This window comes from Cupressus sempervirens, chromosome 3, assembly GCF_028749045.1.
Source record: "Cupressus sempervirens isolate cs-2001-9-10 chromosome 3, ASM2874904v1, whole genome shotgun sequence".
Lineage (NCBI taxonomy): Eukaryota > Viridiplantae > Streptophyta > Pinopsida > Cupressales > Cupressaceae > Cupressus > Cupressus sempervirens.
The window spans coordinates 814,217,343-814,237,472 of NC_143120.1; the positions used below are offsets into that span (position 1 = coordinate 814,217,343).

General features: G+C 35.4%; 1 protein-coding gene across 1 annotated transcript; it reads left to right on the plus strand.

The window, feature by feature from the left end:
* The first annotated feature begins 5,219 nt into the window (after window positions 1-5,219).
* On the plus strand, window positions 5,220-7,599 carry LOC149569282 (protein AGENET DOMAIN (AGD)-CONTAINING P1-like). The gene is made up of 2 exons (XM_089816865.1): window positions 5,220-5,618; window positions 7,171-7,599. The coding sequence occupies exons 1-2, from the start codon at window positions 5,220-5,222 to the stop codon at window positions 7,597-7,599; spliced, it is 828 nt and encodes a 275-aa protein (XP_089672991.1).
* Window positions 7,600-20,130: the final 12,531 nt, after the last annotated feature.

A 20,130-nucleotide genomic window follows, 5' to 3' on the forward strand; every position in this document is an offset into this window, starting at 1 on the left:
ATAGTGTTTGAACCTGAAACTAAAAGATGTGTGAAGTCACCAACTGTAATATATGTAGTAATATTATGAGCAAGTGAGGTAACCGAATTAGGTGAGTGTTTCATATGGTGGGAAGCACCTGAATCAATAATCTAAGTAACTGAAGAAGCCAATTCTCGTGCAGAAAGAGCATGTCCTTTACCTTAAGAAGGAGGTGGTGGCTTTAGAGAAGAAATACTATTTTTCTACATGGCCTCCTCTAAAGCCTCAAGATGTTTCCAACACCTAGAAATTGGATGTCCTTCCTTGCCACAAAAACAACAAGGATCACCTATAAAAATTTTAGTCTTAGATGTAGACTCACTAGAATTAGAAGGTTTACCCTTTGAAGTGGCTTTTCGAGCCTTTAATTTAGGAGAAGGCTTCGAGGAACTCTCACTACCTATTAAATCTTATTTGGGCTTCAATTTTTACCTCGTCTTCCCTATAGATGTCTAAGAAACTAATGGTTAGTTCTTTGATCCTATGAGAGTATCTAATTGTGTAAGCTTGGATTGATTTCTAGTTAAATGATCATAAAATACATCAAAGGTGGGCATGGTAAATCTAGGACCCAAAGCATCCATTATGGAATGGAAGGTAGAAGAGAAAATCTGAAAGTTTCCTTGAAGCTTTGACAGAATTAGATAAATGCACTCTTTATTAGTCTTCACTTTCCCACAATCATGTAACAAAGATCTATATTTAAACCTAATCAGAAAGTCCTCAATAGAGGGAAATTCATTTGGTACAAGTGATGTAAGCTTTGCCTCGATCTGAAGTGCCTTGAACTCATTAATGGTACCAAACAAATCCTTGAACTTGGCCCACATTTTGTGAGGGGAATTTAACCCATCAAGATGAAACTAAGTTGTCTGAAACATTCAAAGAAATCAAACCCATGGCCTCATCCATCTTATTCCTGTTTTGTATGACCTCAAAAGGCCTTTGTAAACTTGGTTGTACTTCATCTTAACGAAACCACAAACCCTTTGAAAGGAGAAGCCATGTCATAGAAGTTGTCCATGTGTGATAGTTATGTGGGTTTAGAGGAACTAGACAAGAAGAGGTCTTAGCCATTTTTTAGAAGGTCTTTGTTTCTGAATAGTTTTGATTTACTAATGTAAATGACATAAACAATAATATAAATTACCCCTCGCAATGCAAAAAATTGAACCCCAAATGCTAGAAAGAATTCATATACAAGAAAAGAACATAAAAGATTCAGTTTAGAATCACATGTACCTTTTGAAAAATATTGATGAAAATAGCCATCTAGATCTAGATAGTAATCATAGGTAAAAAAAATTATAGGTCAAAGTACGATGCTCATAGGGGGTTTGAAGTTCTGCCTTTTCAAATCTACCAATGCAGACGTTGGCTCATGCATGAAATTCATAGGAATAAGGTGTAGGTCTAGTAAACCACATCAAGAAGCACACTGCTATGAGTTGCAGGTAACACCGTCTTCAATGTGCCCTCCAAAACAATTTCTTTCCTTCTCCAAAAAATACCCTTTCACATGCACCTGTTGATTAAAAAGTGCTCATTTTATTTTTATTTTTTGTATGCAAAAAAAAATAAAAAATAACATTTTGCAAAGAATACTAGATTTGAAAACTACAACCAAAAACTCTCAAATTAGCTGAAAAATCCCAAATTTCTTTTGTCAAACCCTTGTTCCTCTTTTTCTCCAAATAAGAACAAGCTACAGGAGATTTGACTTTGATACCATGAAGGAGTTGATGAGAACAAATCCACAGATCCTTTAGAACACCTGCATGCAAGAACTTGCCATAGAGAAGAAAAAGATGAGATAAGGCAAGGGTGTGGCTCTGAAAACATGCAAGAATATATTATCAGAGTGAAAGAATGGATGGAAATACAATAGATAAATCCTAATAAAGGAGTTTGTAAAACTCTAAAAGGGAAACCCTAAGAGGTAAAAAATATTTAATATTCAATAATTAATTATCAAATAGAAATTATGCATGTGCATAAAGTGAAATCTTAAGTAGGGAGTAAAGGTAATTTAATAAAATTAAATAAAATTAATCGTTTACTCTAACAAACACTTTATTAGTCGACTCTAAACACATGCATTAGGAAATATTATGATTATAAATCAATTCAATGCATAACTATACCCCATGAAAACGTCAACACGTCCTCCAAATCAAATTACATAGGTTAGGATGAACTATGATGGAAGGAACTTATACTATCGACCCAAGTATCAACACAACTATCAAAATTATTATTTGGTTGTCTTTACACCACCATGGAGAAGCCAAAAACATAATATATGACAAAAATGAAAGCATTGCAGACCATAAAGAACCTTTCTAAATTCATCTTTAAAATAAATCACTTATTAAATCTTGACACAAATGATAACCATGCTAAAAAAATAGAAACACGACAAACCAAATAAATTGTGATACTTCACATACAAGATATAGCATTGAAGAACACCAATCATCATTATATCCTTATACCTTACAAAATAGATTCCCAAGTCCACACTAATATATGAATTCCAAAAAAGGAATATGGAACATTTTAGTGAGTCAATTGAGACACATTATAAAAGAACATACATATAACTATTGCTACACAAATTTGTATAACTTAAAAATTAGGGAAGGGACACCTTATAAAATGTTAATTTTAAAAATACAATCACACACCTAGAACATGCAATACGACAAGGAGACCAAAATACTAACTCAATCATAGAGAAATACACTATTAAAGCCTTATATAGATTTCTTCAATCAAATTTAAGTATCAATCTAATCTCAATAATTAACCAACTATGTCTTTGAGCACGAGGTCAACAAAATGTAGCTACATCTCGTATCTAAAGCCTAATGTATATGCAACAAGGTTTCACCATATACATATCAATCATCTAGATTAATATTCTTCCATGTATACATCTGATGAACTTCTATATCACTCACCCCACAATATCTACCAACCTCTCCAAATATATTACTGATCTCAAATTGGCATTAATGACAAGACCTATCAAGTTGACATCAATGACAATACCATGCAACACTTTTTTTCATCAATACCATCATCCGTAGATGCATTAATAAAATAGAGGGACGTTGTTAAAGAAAAATCACCATCATATGTCATAAAAGAAGAATAATCATGAATCATATTATGAAAGATAGTGATTTTTTGTTTCATAATGAAGGATACAATATCTATGATTTTGATCTACCAATTGGAAGCACATAAGAGGGAGGGTTTGATTTGACCACTAAAGGGAAATGGACCATAGATATTTTAAAGAGTATCGTAACATGATAGATGTAATATGTAGCTTTTTTTTATAATGTTTTTTTATGTTTATATAGAAGAGAGAAGTGTTCACTATTTTTGTTTGTTAATAAAATTTAGGAATCCCACAAAGCTAAAATAACTTAAATTTAATCTTAGAACTATAGATGCAATATATCTCAAAGATATGAATAGTCGAGTTCATGAAATGACATTACAAATATATTTTAAAAATATCACCATTATATATCATAAAAAAGGAACAATCACAAATCATATTATGAAAGGTAATGATATTTTTTCCATAATGAAGGCTAAACTATCTATGATTTTGATCTATCAATTTGAAGCACATAAGAGGGAGGCTTTGATTTGGCCACTAATTGGAAATGGACTATAGATATTTTAAAGAGTATTGTAGCATGATAGATGTAATATGTACCTTTATTTTTGTTTTATAATTGTTTGAAGAAGAGAGAAGTGTCTAATATTTTTGTTTGATAATAAAATTTAGGAAACCCATATATCTAAAATAGCTTAAACTTAATTTAGAACTATAGATACAATACATTTCAAAGATAAGAACACTTGGGTTCATGAAATGACATTACAAATATATCTTAAACACGTGTATTAACTTTAACAAGTATGAAAGTCTATATTAAAATTTGTAACAAGTGGTGACAAAACTAGACACTACCATTCAATATCACCTTCTAACGTCACAAAATGTTAGAGACTGATGATGCAAGTCCAAGTGCACCCCCCTTAAGAGCATCAAATAGCTCCAAATCACACCCTACAATATATCTTAAATATAAACTAAATATAATTCAAATCTTTTATATACATATTAATAATATTTAAAAATATAAACATGTATCTAAAATAATAAAAATTAAACTAATTGAGACAAATTAGAGTTTACTGTAAAATTAAAATGAAGTGAGCATTGACATCACAATTAAAATATAAAATGTTAAAAAATACAATGTAATTTTTTAATATACTACTTATTGAATCACAATTATATTCTAAAATAGTAAACCGAAAAAAATAAATTTAAAAATGACAATAAAGAATATATAATATGAAAAACAAAACCAAAACCATAGACAACATCCAATCTACATATATAAAACTTTGAAAAATAGTTAGAAATATGTTATTTTCCAATCTACTACTATAATGAGCAATGGACATAAATTTGTGGGCCCGCAAATATTACAAATATGGCCATACTAAAATGCACTTCCATAAGGAGAGGACTTGATTAATTTTTTAAAAAGTTAGAAAAAGCAATGTATAGGAAATGCATTTTCGTGGCTATATAGCCACCAGCATTAAGATGCAACCTTCTGAACTTTAAAAAGTAAAAAAATTAAAATAATAATATAAAGAAAAAGTTATTATGGTTTTCGAAAGTTTGAAACTGGAGCCTTTTCTCCATACGTGCGTTATGCGTAGAGGCTTAGGCAATGCAGTGCGTGTGGGAATTGAAGGAAACTGACTAATGTAGCAGGCACTCCAGGGTTGCATGCTATTAATAGTTTGGAGAGTTATGGCAATACAGTGTGAGAGAATTAGAAACATCCGGAACAGAGCGCGCATGGAATTAGAAACATCCGGAACAGAGCGCGCATGGAATTAGAAACATCCGGAACAGAGCGTGCATGCATGCATTGTTGTCCGACTTTAAGAAACTTTCCTGAATTTTAAGAGGCTTCAGCAGCACGTAATGTGACCAGGATTTGTGGTCGCTATATTACAGAGTTTTCACATTGTTTTACTTCAATGGTTATTTTAGTTCGTTTGCCTTGTTAGCTGATCTTGAATTGGGTCTGAATTTATTAATTTATTTTGAGAAGAAGCAGCATCTTGCAAGTGTTTTTGGAGGTATAAAGATGAAGTTCAGAAATGGTATGGAAGTCGAAACATGCAGCAAGGAACCTGGTTTTGTAGGGGCTTGGTTTGAGGGTGCTATAGTGTCTCAGGAGGGGAATATTTATCGTGTCCAGTACGATAAATTTGAGACAGATGAGGGGCATCCTCTGATGGAGGAGTTACAATGCAACCAATTAAGGCCGCGCCCTCCTGAGATGAACATTATTAGTTGGGCAGGTGGTGATCAAGTTGAGGTTCTTGACAAGGATTGTTGGTGGGAAGGTGTTATCTCAGAGGTTCTTCCTCACAGATATTATAGTGTGTACTTCCCTTGCTATGACAATTGCATGAGATACCCCTACTCCAATATTCGGACCAGGCAGGAATGGAAGAATGGGAAATGGTCATTATCTCTTCCGGTAAATATTTTCCTTTACCTGTTTGGCAATTGTTTTTAACCGTTTAACTTCTGTCGTGTTGTTAATGAAAATATTTGAAGAATGGCTCAATATTTTGCCTCTTGAGCATATAACAGAAGCACCCAGCTTTTATTCTATCCTACTTAATCATGTATAAGTACCGCGTAGATGGTAAATTGAAGTCTCTACTAAGCATTAGGGTTTCACATATATGACAACTAAACACAGTGACCTAATTCAACATAATTAAGGCATAATTTAAAGAACGAAATATCTTCTATACATAACCTATCACTAGTAGGTAATTGAGCATGCCACTGTTATCTATGGTAAAGGCAACCAAGTCGTATCTCACATGTCACTATCAAGTGCAATGATCTTGTGCATAATGATATTAATAAATAACATGTAAAGATGTCGTATTTATATCCCATGCTATGTACTACGTACTCTAAAGTATCATTGTTCACAATGAATTACGAAGTAATATATCACGTCCTACTCTTCCAATACACGAGTTTAACAAAATACAGTGCATTCTTGCTATCATATAGAGACACCACTATCCTCGGCGATTACATTAATCTCAAGATAATCTACCAGATTTTAAGTAGATCACTGAACATGGGTTTTATTATCTAGTGAGAAAGGGTATCTTTCTTACCCATACAATACAATAAATATCCAGCTTAAGTGTAGTTCCTAATGAATACAATCCTCAAATGTACCGAAATATCTCTAATAACTTAAGAATTTGGGCAAAGTTTACAGGCCTTTGTTTTGACTTAATATCATTTGTTTAATATTCCATTGGAATCAAACATTTTGATCTTGTAGTTTCTGGAAAATAACATATTCTTGATTGCCTTTTGTTTGTAGTTACATTCATTGAATTGTCTAATATCTTTATGCCTGGAGAAATGTATGCCCTTTTTTACTACTTCTGCCTTGTATGACATATCAGGAAGCTATTGGGCCCCGAGGAATTATAATTATCAATGTATCTTTGCTACAAGTTTTTGAGTTTTCAGTGTATAAAATTGAAACAATTGGTTTAGAATAATTAGAATATTAGCATTGAGATTTAGTAATATAACTGATTCTTATTGATAATTAGAAGGGTTTTCATGGCAATGTCAGATCTTAAGAAGGTAGTTATCTAATATAACAGTTGGAACAAACTTTTAATCTCTCTTTTGTAATGGAAGATATCCATTTCATTTAGTTATGTCTTGGTGCACATGTTAGCTTTTCAAACCTTTACATTCATTTGAGATCTCATCTTCCTTTACCTATAGGCTTTTTTAGCGATTCTGAGAATTTTGGATCTTCATATGAACACTTTTATATCAATCTTACTTTGTTAGCTCTATTAGGGGTGGTTCTTGTCTGATTGTCAGAGAGTTGCATCATGCATTGTATTATTTGGATCTACTTGAATTTTGGGATACAACCTTATGTTGAGAATATTATTAAAAACTTGACTTGTTTATTAAGATGTCGAGTCCTTTACACCAGTGTATCTAACACATGCTTAAAATTATTTTTGTAGGCAAGAAAACGGAAGACATCAAAACAAGGGAATGCAATTGTAGAAAGTATGTATGAGGTAGATGAGGGCTTTCGTCTTGACAAATGTGACAAAATAAAGAGATTTAGGCATTCAGAATCAGCACAACATGTAGACAAAGGGACACTTCATGCCAAGGGCATTTTTGTTGATGCTTCTCACTATAACACCAGAAAACTGCCTAAACTTAGGAAGAAGCAAAAGAAAAATGGAATTCGCCTGGCAGACGAGCACAATGTATCCACACATAAGTTGGAATTATTTGCATATCGCTCTGTGTTAGAGGCTTTTCATGCCCAAGGTTCATTAAGCTGGGAAAGAGAAATTTTACTGACCAATCTCCGTTCTGAATTGCACATTTCTTGCGAAGAGCACACATTTGTGCTGGAACAACTTGCATGTGGTGTTTGATGTAAAATTGTACAGTTCTCAATTGCATATATTGTACAAAATGTTCTTGCAAGATTTGTTACTAACAATCTCTGGAATTTGACTAAAGATGCTTTTCATGAAGAAAAAAGTGAATAGCCTTCCATGTATAATGTCCAAGATTCTTATCAATGTAAAGATCTTTGGCAACATAGTGCAGTTCAGATTTTTGTGATCATGTCATGGTTACTCTTGAATTTTTCATATATTTCACTCTCATTTTCTAGTTGGAATGAACTTTTCTTGCAAACACATTGAAAGTTTATATACTTTTAATTTCTTTCAAAGATTGTGAGATTTACATCAGTAGTCAAAAATTGAGTACAAGCACTTTTTAAATTCCGTAAACAGTATATCAGTCAAGACAAACTTATGCAATTGTTAGTCATTATGTTGTCATTTTGACAATATATTCAGACAAAAACATGCTTATTACTGCACATATAATATTGCAATAATCAATCGAGCTATTCAACCTTCATCCTTGAATTAGACACTAGTTTCTTTTTATCCACAGAATTGAGATGTTGCCTACATAAAGTTTTTTTGGTAAGTGGCTTGTTTGTTGCATTGTAATCTATATCTTCGGCCTTCCAGTCAAGAACAATCTAAAATAACCACTGTCCACTTTTCTCCTTTTATGCCAGTGTCCTGTGGGGAGCCCTTGTTGCAAACAAATTTCAGTCCATGCAATAACTGACCAGCCAAGAAAGTCAGTAATGACCTTTTTTCGCAATTCCAGCAACTTTTACATGCTGTGTCCAGTCAAGCACCTTTTCATTTACATTTACATTTGCATCTTTGTCGTTAGTAATTGCTAGTTTCATAGCCGCAGCATTTCAATGACAATCATTACTTTAAGTTGCATAAATAAACCCTTATGGTTGATTGTTTTCCATTCAAAAACCTTGGAGTGTAATGTATTGTTTTTAAACCTTGTTTTCAAATCTCCAACTCTGATTTGGAAAACCATTTTTTATTAACTAACATTTCATACACCTAGCTTGCCCTTATGGTAACAAATGCTGGATTTGTGCATCAATCAGGACAAAACTTTATCTTCATTCAACTTTGTAAACAGAATAGCATTTTGAGGCAAAGATGAAAGAAAGATGCAATTAATGATTAGCAGATTTCCATTGGAAATAATTTAGCTAGTTTATTCTAAAAAATTGTCTGTCTGTCACCACATTCATCTGTTTGCACATATGTTCTTTGAGAGTTACCATTTCATCTTGATGCCAAATGATGCTTTCAAAAAAAGAATAGAAAAAGGTATTATACTAAGTTCATTGAACTTCACATTGTATAGCATTTAATTTTAACTATAGGAAGGAAAAATATTCCTGCTTCTCTCTTAGTGATCAATGTGTGGAGCAATTCCACACATCTGAACACGGGAAGTTGTTAATAGACTCTCAACAGCTCACTTGACATACAATCAGCTTTAGGTCAAAATAATCAAAGTCAATCCTAACTTGTGTATCATGTTGCAAGTTATCTATTTCTCATAGTGTAAGGATACAGATATTTTCTCTGATAGGCCAGTGTGTATTTCATAATATATATTTCTTTTGGCTGTTGCCATTCACCACAAAACTCATATGAATGAGCTCTTGTTGACAAGTTGATCCACCAGGACACAATCTTAATAATCCAGAGCAGTTGTGGATGAGATGAAGCAGGAGCCTTGCTTCCTTGAGGAAAAACTAAAAAACGCATATATTTAGGTTATGGGAGCCTCTTGTGGACCAAGAATCTCAAAGCCTGCTACAACAAGTGGAGATGTTTGTCATATTGGCACTCTAATAATGCCTAAGAGCTATACCATATTTTATGGTCGATTTTGGTTGAAGGATTGATAAGGATGCTTTTTTCCAAGGTTTGATCTTGAAAATAGGATTTTCACGCAGTCGTGGTCATAGAAGAAAATGTTGTTATATTTCAAAAAATATCAGATCTCATGCCAGACTGATATTTTCATGAAAAAATTTAAAATTGTGATATTTTCAAAACACATTGACTGCTGTTTTGATTGAAATTTTTCTGAATATTTATGTTAGTTTCTGATTTTATTTGTTGTCATTATCTGATTTTTTCCCTTAAGAAAAAGGGTGGTTTTCAGGTTAAGTGATTTTGATATCTTTAGGATGGCTTAGGTGTTTGATGAAGATCAACCAAATTAAAAGTAATTGTGAGCAGTATGTTGGAGCTTGAATATCAGGAATTATATGATTCCTTTAATGAGACTGTTTCATGCTTTTTGTAAACTTTGTCTCATGTTATGGTGATATTAAGAGTACATCTGTTTATTCTTTGCTTTGTTAGAATTCATGCTCGAGAGCAGATTTATTTCTCTATTTGGGATGACATATGGCCATTGTTCCTATGGCTCCCTTGAAACTGACTCTGTTGTACTGGAAGTAAGAATTTGTGAGTTATGTCAGTCACCCTAGACAGCTCTTGGGAAAGGTTTATTGATAGCAATAATAGAATGCTCTGGGCACCATAGAAACCAGATCTAAGTTGTAAGCAATGGTTTAGGAAACAGATATGGTGGTGCTTTTGGTCTTCACGAGAAACATAGTGCTTTGCTATTTCTCCTATCTACCAATTTAGAATATTGGACCATAGCATGAAGACTAAATGCCATTAACTCCCTTTATATTATCTTTACATTGGATCGGGTGGAGAAAGACCCTTGTATTTTATTATTTGGCAGTAAATAGTGGTCTATATTAGCATTTTAATGAACTAAGTGATTGTGACCAATTTGGTTTATATTGCATTGGATCACATCCTACCCTATTTGTATTAAATACTTATGATCTAGCATATAACCCATAAAAGACATTAGGAACTGCAGCTTCACAGTTCGTCATACTTCATAGCAGGTAGTGTCACTCTTGCTTTATGTGACTTTATAGCTTGACAAATATAGTTTGTAATGTGCAAATGATTTTTAGGGTTCAAACTTTGAAGTCACATTATATAGTGATGCATTCATTATGCAATGAGCACTATAATCAACAATTACAAAATTAATGAGGAAAATCCTTATTTCAGTATTCATGGTGTACATTTTTTGTTTTCTTTCACTCGCACTTTCTTTGCAATTAGGATGGCTTTAATTGTAAAAATATAAATTATTTTCATTGATACATGAGGATGCATCTTTAGGGTCTGTTCTTGTACTTGAAAGTTGAAACATTAAAGGAATGTGGAGATGCACCAGGAGTGTCCCCCGGCCGTCCCCTAACTTTGCTGCCTACTTGGAAGTGCCCCCAAAACTGTTGTCTACCATCAAGGTACGGCTTGCTGTACCCAGGTAGAAATCATGTTTAAACAAAAAACAAAAAATTAAGAGGATTGAGATGACCCACAAAATCGTTGCATTTCTATCAAATACTCAAACCTAATAAAGTTGTAACCTTGTCTTTATAAACAAGAGAAACACAGCAGCATTAACAAATTGCATTGTTTTTGATTACCAGTAATGAGCAGTGAGCTTTGAGGAACGATGAAAAACAAGAAGAGGAGAACAACATTCCAATGGTGGGAAGTAGAAAGCCAGTGGTAGTGAGGTAAGTTTTCCTTTAATTTTCAAGATTCTTTAATTTTTAATATCTACTGTTGTAAAAAGTTTGATGAAAAAGAGCTAAGACAATATTTTTTTTCAGTTTGGATAATATTTTTTGTTAAACATGGGCTGCAATAAGGGTATTGAAAATGTTGGCTTGCAAAAAGAGGAGTTGGGGGCTAATTATGGCGTGGGGTCAATGTACATGAAGTGAGACAACCACATATCTTATTTGAACGTTTAATGTTCTTTTTAAGGTTTCTTTTCTAATGTAGCTTGATGACTTTAATGGCTAGTGTCAATCAGTTACAAGGGGTGTTCCAATGTCAACTGTGCATTTAGATGGATTAATGGAGATGAATGACACTACTTGAAATGATTTGGGACAACTTCTTTGTACTTTATATTTATAATAAGTGTCAACATGGATTTTCCATTAGCCTTTTCCTTGGGTTCCCATAGGCAAGGCAGAGATGGTTAGGGGCCTCAATTCTGGTGGAATGTTAGCCAGTGATGTCAATAAGTTTTGGCTGACTTTCTATTTTAGCAGATTACTGTATATTGTAAGTGCTATTTGTGGTGACTAATTATAGCTTCAGTCATCTCTCAAGTTCTGTGTGCACCATCTTCAATTTCAGGACTTCGACAGTTTTCTAGTTTTAGCATATTACTATTTATAGTAAGTGTCCTTTCTGGTTACTAGTCTCTGTCTCAATTTCCCCTCAGATAAAAAGAGTGGCATCTTCTTTTCAGGACTAGACAAATTTCTCAAGGTATGGAAATAATATTTTATTAGTTCACTTGAATAATTTAATAAGTGACTTATCACTTAAATGAAATAAAATATCAAAAGTGTCTCCTTGTATCATGCTTAGGCAGTGTTACAGTAATTTATTATTTACTGTAGCTTAAGTTTAAATTAGGTATTTATTATTTCCTCTAGCTTAACTTAGGTATGTTTTATTAGTTGTAATTAGCTGATAGGCTTTCCTTTTGGAGTTGCCTCTAGCGGAATTTGACTCACGCTGGGAAGCCGGTGTCGGGAAACGGTTTCAGACATTCATAAATAGATTGGTGAATAATTTTTTTTCCATTCATTTCTCTTTCCTCTTCGCCGCTATTGTTTCTCACTGTTGTTCCTTGCACGTTCCAGTTTAGACATCCTACCACCTATTTTCTTGGGAATGGGCATGCTTGCCACTCCAGAGAGTCCAAGGTGATCGGTCATGAACGTAAGTCACAAAAATGCTTGAAATTTTTTCTCAGGACTAAGTCCTGAGACGGGTTATACGGTTCATCTTCCCACTCAGTTCTGAACGTTATGAAATTGACTGTGGACTCATGCTAGCCATATAAGATCTATCATGCATTAAAAAGTCATTGATTCTTTCGTCATGCCATTGCTTCTCTGAAACCTTCACAAAATTCAAAATTGGGATTTCTTCACAACCCAAAAATAATATAACAGTATAGACGTGAATTGAACTATGTAATCTTGTGCTTCCCTATTGTTGGATTCTTTCAAAAACACATTGCTATCTCAAGGCAAGATAGTGCAGTCACATTTATTAATTACTGGACTGAATCAACATGTCTTTTTGGAATCAAAGCTTGCTGCAATGGATGCAGTCTGTGGCAATGTATGCAATCTGTGGCAGCGGGGTTAAAGCATGCCAACTGTTTGACAAAGGGCCCCAACGAAATGGCTTTTTTATGGAACACCATGATTAGAGGCTATAGCTGTATTAGGGTCTTTGAGGAAGCTCTTAGATTATACTATCAAATGCAAGATAATGGTGGACATGCTGAAAATTTCACCTTTACCTTTGTGCGTGCTCAAGACATGTGATTTTCTCTCATATAGACGACGGAAAGGAAATTCATGATCATATAATCAGAAATAGTGTCGAGTCTGACTTATTTGTGGGGAATGCACTCATAGTTATGTATTTAGCCAGTGTATGAGCCAAGCGCCTTTCAGGTACCTGCTAATGGCGGTACCACACCAGCATATGGAGTTGCCTCTCTTGCATATGGAAGCTCTGCCCCTGTTAATGGTAGCACAACCCCAACATATGGTTATGCCGCTCTAACACATAAGGAGGGAAACGAGGGCAAGAATGAGCTCGTGGCTGCATTACCCGCTGCCTACTAGATATCCACGTTACCCTCTACCTCCACGTGCATGCTACCCACCTTATCCTCCTCCTCTGGTGGGAAATATTCTCCACAACAAGGTTTCTCTCCTTGCTATTAGGGCGGTTACCTTCCTTACAACTAGGGTGGATACCATTCTTACAATCAGTGTTACACCCCTGTCCAACAACAGTGGCCGAAGACGAACGAGATGGGATTGGGACTAGGCGTTAGATGGGACGGCTTAAACATCACACACTAACACTTGATTCCTAGGCTAAAAGTGTTAAATAGTCAAAGTTGACTTTTTTTATCAAAGCTTATTTTCTTCCTTAGTGTATGATGTTTAAGGGTGGCCACGTTGGATTACTTTGTGGTGCTCTCGGAGGGGTGTTAATTGGTGACATGGTCAGCTATAGCTTCCATGATGGAGGAGATTATGTCGGTGATTTATGATAAGGTTATTTTCCAGATAACTTGATGAAGTTTCATACTTTGCCCTCTTGATTGGTGATATTTGAAATTGTTTCGTTATTTGAGTTTCAATGAGTAAACTATGTATATTCATTTCAATGCTCTCTTTGTGTTTTTGAATTTCAAGAAAATGCTTCCTTTTCTGTTTATTTGGAAGTTTTGGTCTCCATTGCATTTATTTTTGTGAAAGTGGGAAATTGTGTTTTTTTTCGTGAAGTACTACTAGAATGGTGTTTTCAGTGGGAATTCACTATCTCAATTGATTGGGATTTGTTGGGGCACGTGGTCTGGGCCCATTCCCTATTCTATTTGGGATTGATATGGTCTAGGAAGAAGTCCCTTACCTTGTCTTGTTCGATTATGGATGAGTTGGGAGAATGTCCCAGGGACATCAACATGATCGGATAACATGTGAAAAATGGGCATAGTCTTCTAGAGACTTTTCTCCCCATCTTGTTGTGTTAGGGTTGAAGTGGTGTAGTTTAGTAGGGAGTCCTCCCTTACCACACGGGGTTGAGATCTATGGTTAATACAATTCATTGAGGAGTTCTTACCTTGCGGTTTGGGATTGGCATGACTTCAAGACTTTAAAACCCTGCTTTGGATTTATATGATTTCTATATCTAAAATTTTAACTACACTAGATATGTATTACTTCTATTTATTTACTTATTTTCTCTGATTTTAAATGGTTGGCGTGAAAATATTTTCATCTCTCGATGATATTAAATACTTGAATGAAAATGATTGCTATTGACGATCCTTCTCCTTAGTGGGTTATCTACTTTTGATGAATATTTTTTAATATTCATGTGCAATTACGGTTTATGGTATTCTCGCTTCTTTTATAGTCCAGTGTTTTGGTGGTGGTCACATTGATTTGCAAATGCACGTTGAATTGTCCATTTCAAATGGTTGGCATGAAAAATCTTTTTCATCTCTCAATGATACTAAATACGTGAATAAAAATGATTACTATTGACCATCCTTCTCCTTAGTGGGTTATCTCCTTTTGATGAATATTGTTTTTTATTCATGTGCAATTACCGTTTATGGTATTCTTGCTTCTTTTATGAGTCCCTGCCTTGCATAAGGCAGGGTACTAATGTTTTCGGTAATGGACACGATGAACTTTTTCACAAACCAAAGCTGTATATTTTTAAAGTTGAAGAATCAATTTATTTTTTAATTAATTTTAAATGAGTAATTTCTATTTTGTGATTGGCTAGTAGCAAATATACTAGGGGTAAAAATACTTTATTGGCATCGAAAATTGGGAATCTTTTTCTTCTGGAAACTTCTTTCTCTTTTCAACTCAAATTTTCAGTCCAACTTCATTAGTCCAATTGCCACATTTTAGAGCAAGCAACGTTTTACGGTTTATTGTGTGCAATTTCGACTTCTAATGGCTCATGTCATTTCCATGTTTGACAAATTTATTAACATATAATGTGCCAACTGGATACTGCTCAAATGTGAAGCAAGGAGTACTTAATTTTCAAACGCAGCTCAATTTAAACATTAGAATTTGGGAAACATGGTTGCAAATATAAAATTTAAAATTTTAGATTTGTAAAGAGTGGAATTTGTATGTATAATTTTTTATTGTTATTAAAATTTATTATTATTCTATTTTTTATAATTATTATTACTAACTCTTTTTAAAATTCAAAAAATATATAATCTTTTTTATTAAAAAATTCAAAACAATTTCAATAATATGAATAAAAGATTAAATAAATTCATTTACTTTTATACAATATTTTAAACTTTTTGTGTTTGATTTTAAAAGAAAATTAAGATTTTAAATTTATTAATTTCTATATATTTATTTCAATTCCTTGAAACTAATCTACTAAATAACTTATTTAGTTTTATAACTAAAAACTATTTAATAATATTGAATTTATTTTTGAAAATGACATAAATTTGTATTTTTCGTTTACAACATTTTTTAATACATTTTATGTTTGGTTTTAATCATTTTTCATAAACATCTCAAGTGAAAGATCTTTTTACAAACCCATTTTTTAAGGGCATTGGATGTCTATGTCAAAAGACTTTTTCATTTGCATACAATGGATACAGTTGTATGATCCTTCGTTATATATTTATCAAACAACCCTCCTTCAGACTCCCAAGGCAGGGACTCAAGCTTGTACGAAACTCTTGTTGTCCAGTGTTTTGGTGGTGGTTAAATCAATTTGCAAATACATGTTGTATTGTCCATTTCAAATGGTTGGCATGAATAATCTTTTCATCTCTCAACGATACTAAATACTTGAATGAAAATGATTTCTATTGACCATCCTTCTCCTTAGTGGGTTGAATACTTTTGATGAATAATTTTTTTATTCATGTGCAATTATCATTTATGGTATTCTTGCTTCTTTTATTGTCTAGTGTTTTGGTGGTGGTCACATTGATTTGCAAATGCATGTTGTATTGTCCATTGCAAGGTTGTCATGAAAAATATTTTCATCTCTCAATGATACTAAATACCTGCATGAAAATGATTGCTATTGACCATCCTTCTCCTTAGTGGGTTGTCTACTGTTGATGAATATTTTTTTTATTCATGTGGAATTACCATTTATGGTGTTCTTGCTTCTTTAATTGTCCAGTATTTGGTGGTGGTCACATTGATTTGCAAATGCATGTTGTATTGTCCATTTGAAATGGTTGGCTTGAAAAATATTTTCATCTCTCGATGATACTAAATACCTAAATGAAAATGATTACTATTGACCATCCTTCTCCTTAGTGGGTTGTCTACTTTTGATGAATATTTCTTTTATTCGTGTGCAATTACCATTTATGATATTCTTGCTTCATTTATTGTCCAGTGTTTTGGTGGTAGTCACATCGATTTGCAAATGCATGTTGTATTGTCTATATCTAATTTGGTTGTTCTATCAGTCACTAGTACATTTGAGACCATTTTTCGACCATTACTGGTTGAAATTTCCAATTTTCGACCAAACTTCGACCAACCCATTTGTTGGAATTTTTCCGGTCTGGTTGGTCGAAATTTTGACCAATACGTTGTTCGAAAAACCTCCATAGCCATGGTGCAAGTTCTGCCAGGAATTTGTCAAAATTTCGACCAATGAAGGTAGAAAATTTCAACCAATAAAGGTAGAAATTTCGACCAATGAAGGAAAAAAATTCGAGCAATAAAGGTAGAAATTTTGACCAATGAAGGTCAAAAATTTTGACCAGTGAAGGTAGAAATTTCGACCAATGAAGGTCAAAAATTTTGACCAATGAAGGTAGAAATTCTGACCAATGAAGGTAGAAATTTCTACCAACAGGTAGGTGTAAATTTTTTTTCAGGCATTCTATAAAACAGTCACATGCCTTGCATATGATATGACATTTTGCATGCATCCTGCACTCTCTCATCCGGCTGATGATGGATTACAGAGAGTGATCTGAAACCATGATGCTAAAAAACACACAATCAAATCCAAAACGAACTTGCATTACAAATGGATTGTGGAAATCTGATATTGTTAATTTTGCATGCATGTCTACTAGGACAAATATATGTTTAAGTTGTGATTGTCCTGGTAGACATGCATGCAATTTTACCAATATCAGATTTCCACAATCCATTTGTAGTGCAAGTTCATTTTGGATTTGATTGTGTGTTTTTTAGCATCATGGTTTCAGATCACTCTACGTAATCCATAATTAGCCGGATGAGAGAGAGTGCAGGATGCATGCAAAATGTCATATCATACACAAGGCATGTGAATTGTTTTATAGAATGCTTGAAAAACACTGACAGTAACTAATATGAAAAATATATTAATATAATTAGTTATATGATTGAGACAAATCATGTATAATGAGTTGGTCAAAATTTCGACCAGATAAATTTTGACCAATGGGTTGGTCAAATTTGGTCGAAAATTTGATCAATGAAGGTCGAAAAATGAACCCAAATGCACTAGTGCAAGTATGCTCGCCAAGTTGACTCTTTGAGTTCGGTCATCAAGTCACCCCACCAAAGTGCCTCATCAAGGTCAGTCTTTAGGTCCGCTCATCGAGCTTGCTCACCAAGTCAGCTCGCCATGTTATGTCTCTAAGTGGCCTCGCTAAGTCGGCTCGCCAACTTGCCCCACCAAGTTGCCACTTTAAGCCCACTCACCATGTTAGATCGCCAGGCCGACTCCCCAAGTCAGCTCGCCAAGCTAACAATTGAAGTACGCTCACCAAGTCAACTCTCTAAGTTCGCTCACCAAGTCTGCCCCTAGGCCAACTCTCCAGGTCAGCTCACCAAGTCACCCCCACCCAGTCACCTCAACGAGTTGACTCATTAAGTCAGCTCACGAAGTCGACTCACCCAGTGGTTTTACCACCTTGCCCCAGCAAGTGGGCTTACTCAGTGTGCTTACGAAGTTGCCCCATAGAGTTGCTTCTCTAAGCTCGCTCACCATGTAAACTCACTTGGTCGGCATGCCAAGTTGACACTTTAAGTTTTCTCATCAAGTCACCCAACCAAAGCGCCTCATCAAGGTCAGTCTTTAAGTACACTTAGTAGGTCATCTCACCAAGTCGCTTCGCGAAGTCGCCTCACCAAGTGGCCTCGATAAGTCAGCTCACCAACTTGCACCACCAAGTCACCACTTTAAGTCGACTCGCCATATCAGCTTGCTAGGCCGACTCCCATAGTCAGCTCGCCAAGCTGACAATTCAAGTACGCTCACCAAGTCAACTCTTTAAGTTCGCTCACCAAGTCTGCCCCCTAGGTCAACTCTCCAGGTTAGCCCACCAAGTCACCCCCACCGAGTCACCTCAACAAGTTGACTCTTTAAGTTAGCTCACCAAGTCTACTGTTCAAGTACGCATGCCAGGTCGGCTTGCCAAGCCCACCAAGTCATGTCACCAAGTCGATTGTTCGAGTACACTCACAAAGTTGACTCTTTAAGGTCGGCTCGCCAAGCTAGCCCACCAATTCATGTCACCAAGTCGCCTCACCAAGTCGGCTCACCCACATGTCCCACCAAGTCCCCAAGTCTGCTCGCCAAGCCGACAATTCAAGTGCGCTCACCAAGTCGACTCTTTAAGTTTTCTCACCAAGCCCATCCCCAAGGTCAACTCTCCAGGTCAGCTTGCCAAGTCACTCCCACCCAGTCACCTGAATGAGTTGACTCTTTCAGTCAGCTCACCAAGTCTACTGTTCAAGTACGCACGCCAGGTCGGCTTGCCAAGCCAGCCCACCAAGTCATGTCACCAAGTCGATTGTTCGAGTACGCTCACAAAGTTGACTCTTTAAGTTCGCTCATCAAGTCACCCCACCAAAGCACCTCATCAAGGTTAGCCTTTAAGTCCGCTCACCAAGTCAGCTCGCCAAGTCGCCGCACCAAGTTGACTCACCTCTCGCCTCACCAAGTGCACTTGCTAAGTCGGCTCACCAACTTGCCCCACCAAGTCAAATATTCAAGTATGCTCGCACAGTTGACTCTTTGAGTTCGCTCATCAAGTCACCTGACCAAAGTGCCTCATCAAGGTCAGTCTTTAGGTCCGCTCATTGAGCTTGCTCACTAAGTTAGCTCGCAATGTCGCGTCTCTAAGTGGCCTCGCTAAGTCGGCTCGCCAACTTGCCCCACTAAGTTGCCACTTTAAGCCCACTCACCATGTTAGATCGCCAGGCCGGCTCCCCAAGTCAGCTCGCCAAGCTGACAATTGAAGTACGCTCACCAAGTCGACTCTCTAAGTTCGCTCACCAAGTCCGCCCCCTAGGCCAACTCTCCAGGTCAGCTCACCAAGTCACCCCCACTTGCCCCACCAACTCGCCACTTTAAGTGGACTCGCCATGTCAGCTCGCCAGGCCGACTCCCCTAGTTAGCTCACCAAGCCGACAATTCAAGTACACTCACCAAGTGGACTCTTTATGTTTTCTCACCAAGTCCACCCCCTAGGTCAGCTCACCAAGTCACCCCCACCCAGTGCTTATTGTGAACAAACCAATCTGGATCATAAGAGAAGTGATTAGAGATTATTATGAAAGGGTGCGACTGAAAAGAGATATAACTCACGTCATTTACAACATGACTAATCATTTCTAATGAAAGCTGTAAAAAGGTAGTTCTATCATTCAACTCAGGATGATTGGAAGAACTTATTATATTTTGTATCTCACAATGATCAGTCTGTAAGAGAGCATATTGCCTTTGGCACCCATTCAGTGCAGGCATATAAAGTCTACCATCAGAAACGGCATCATCTTTGAGTATATTTATATTGTCATATCAGACAACTTATCACAATATTTAGAGCATAAATATAAAGTTATATCAGAGACAGCCTGCATA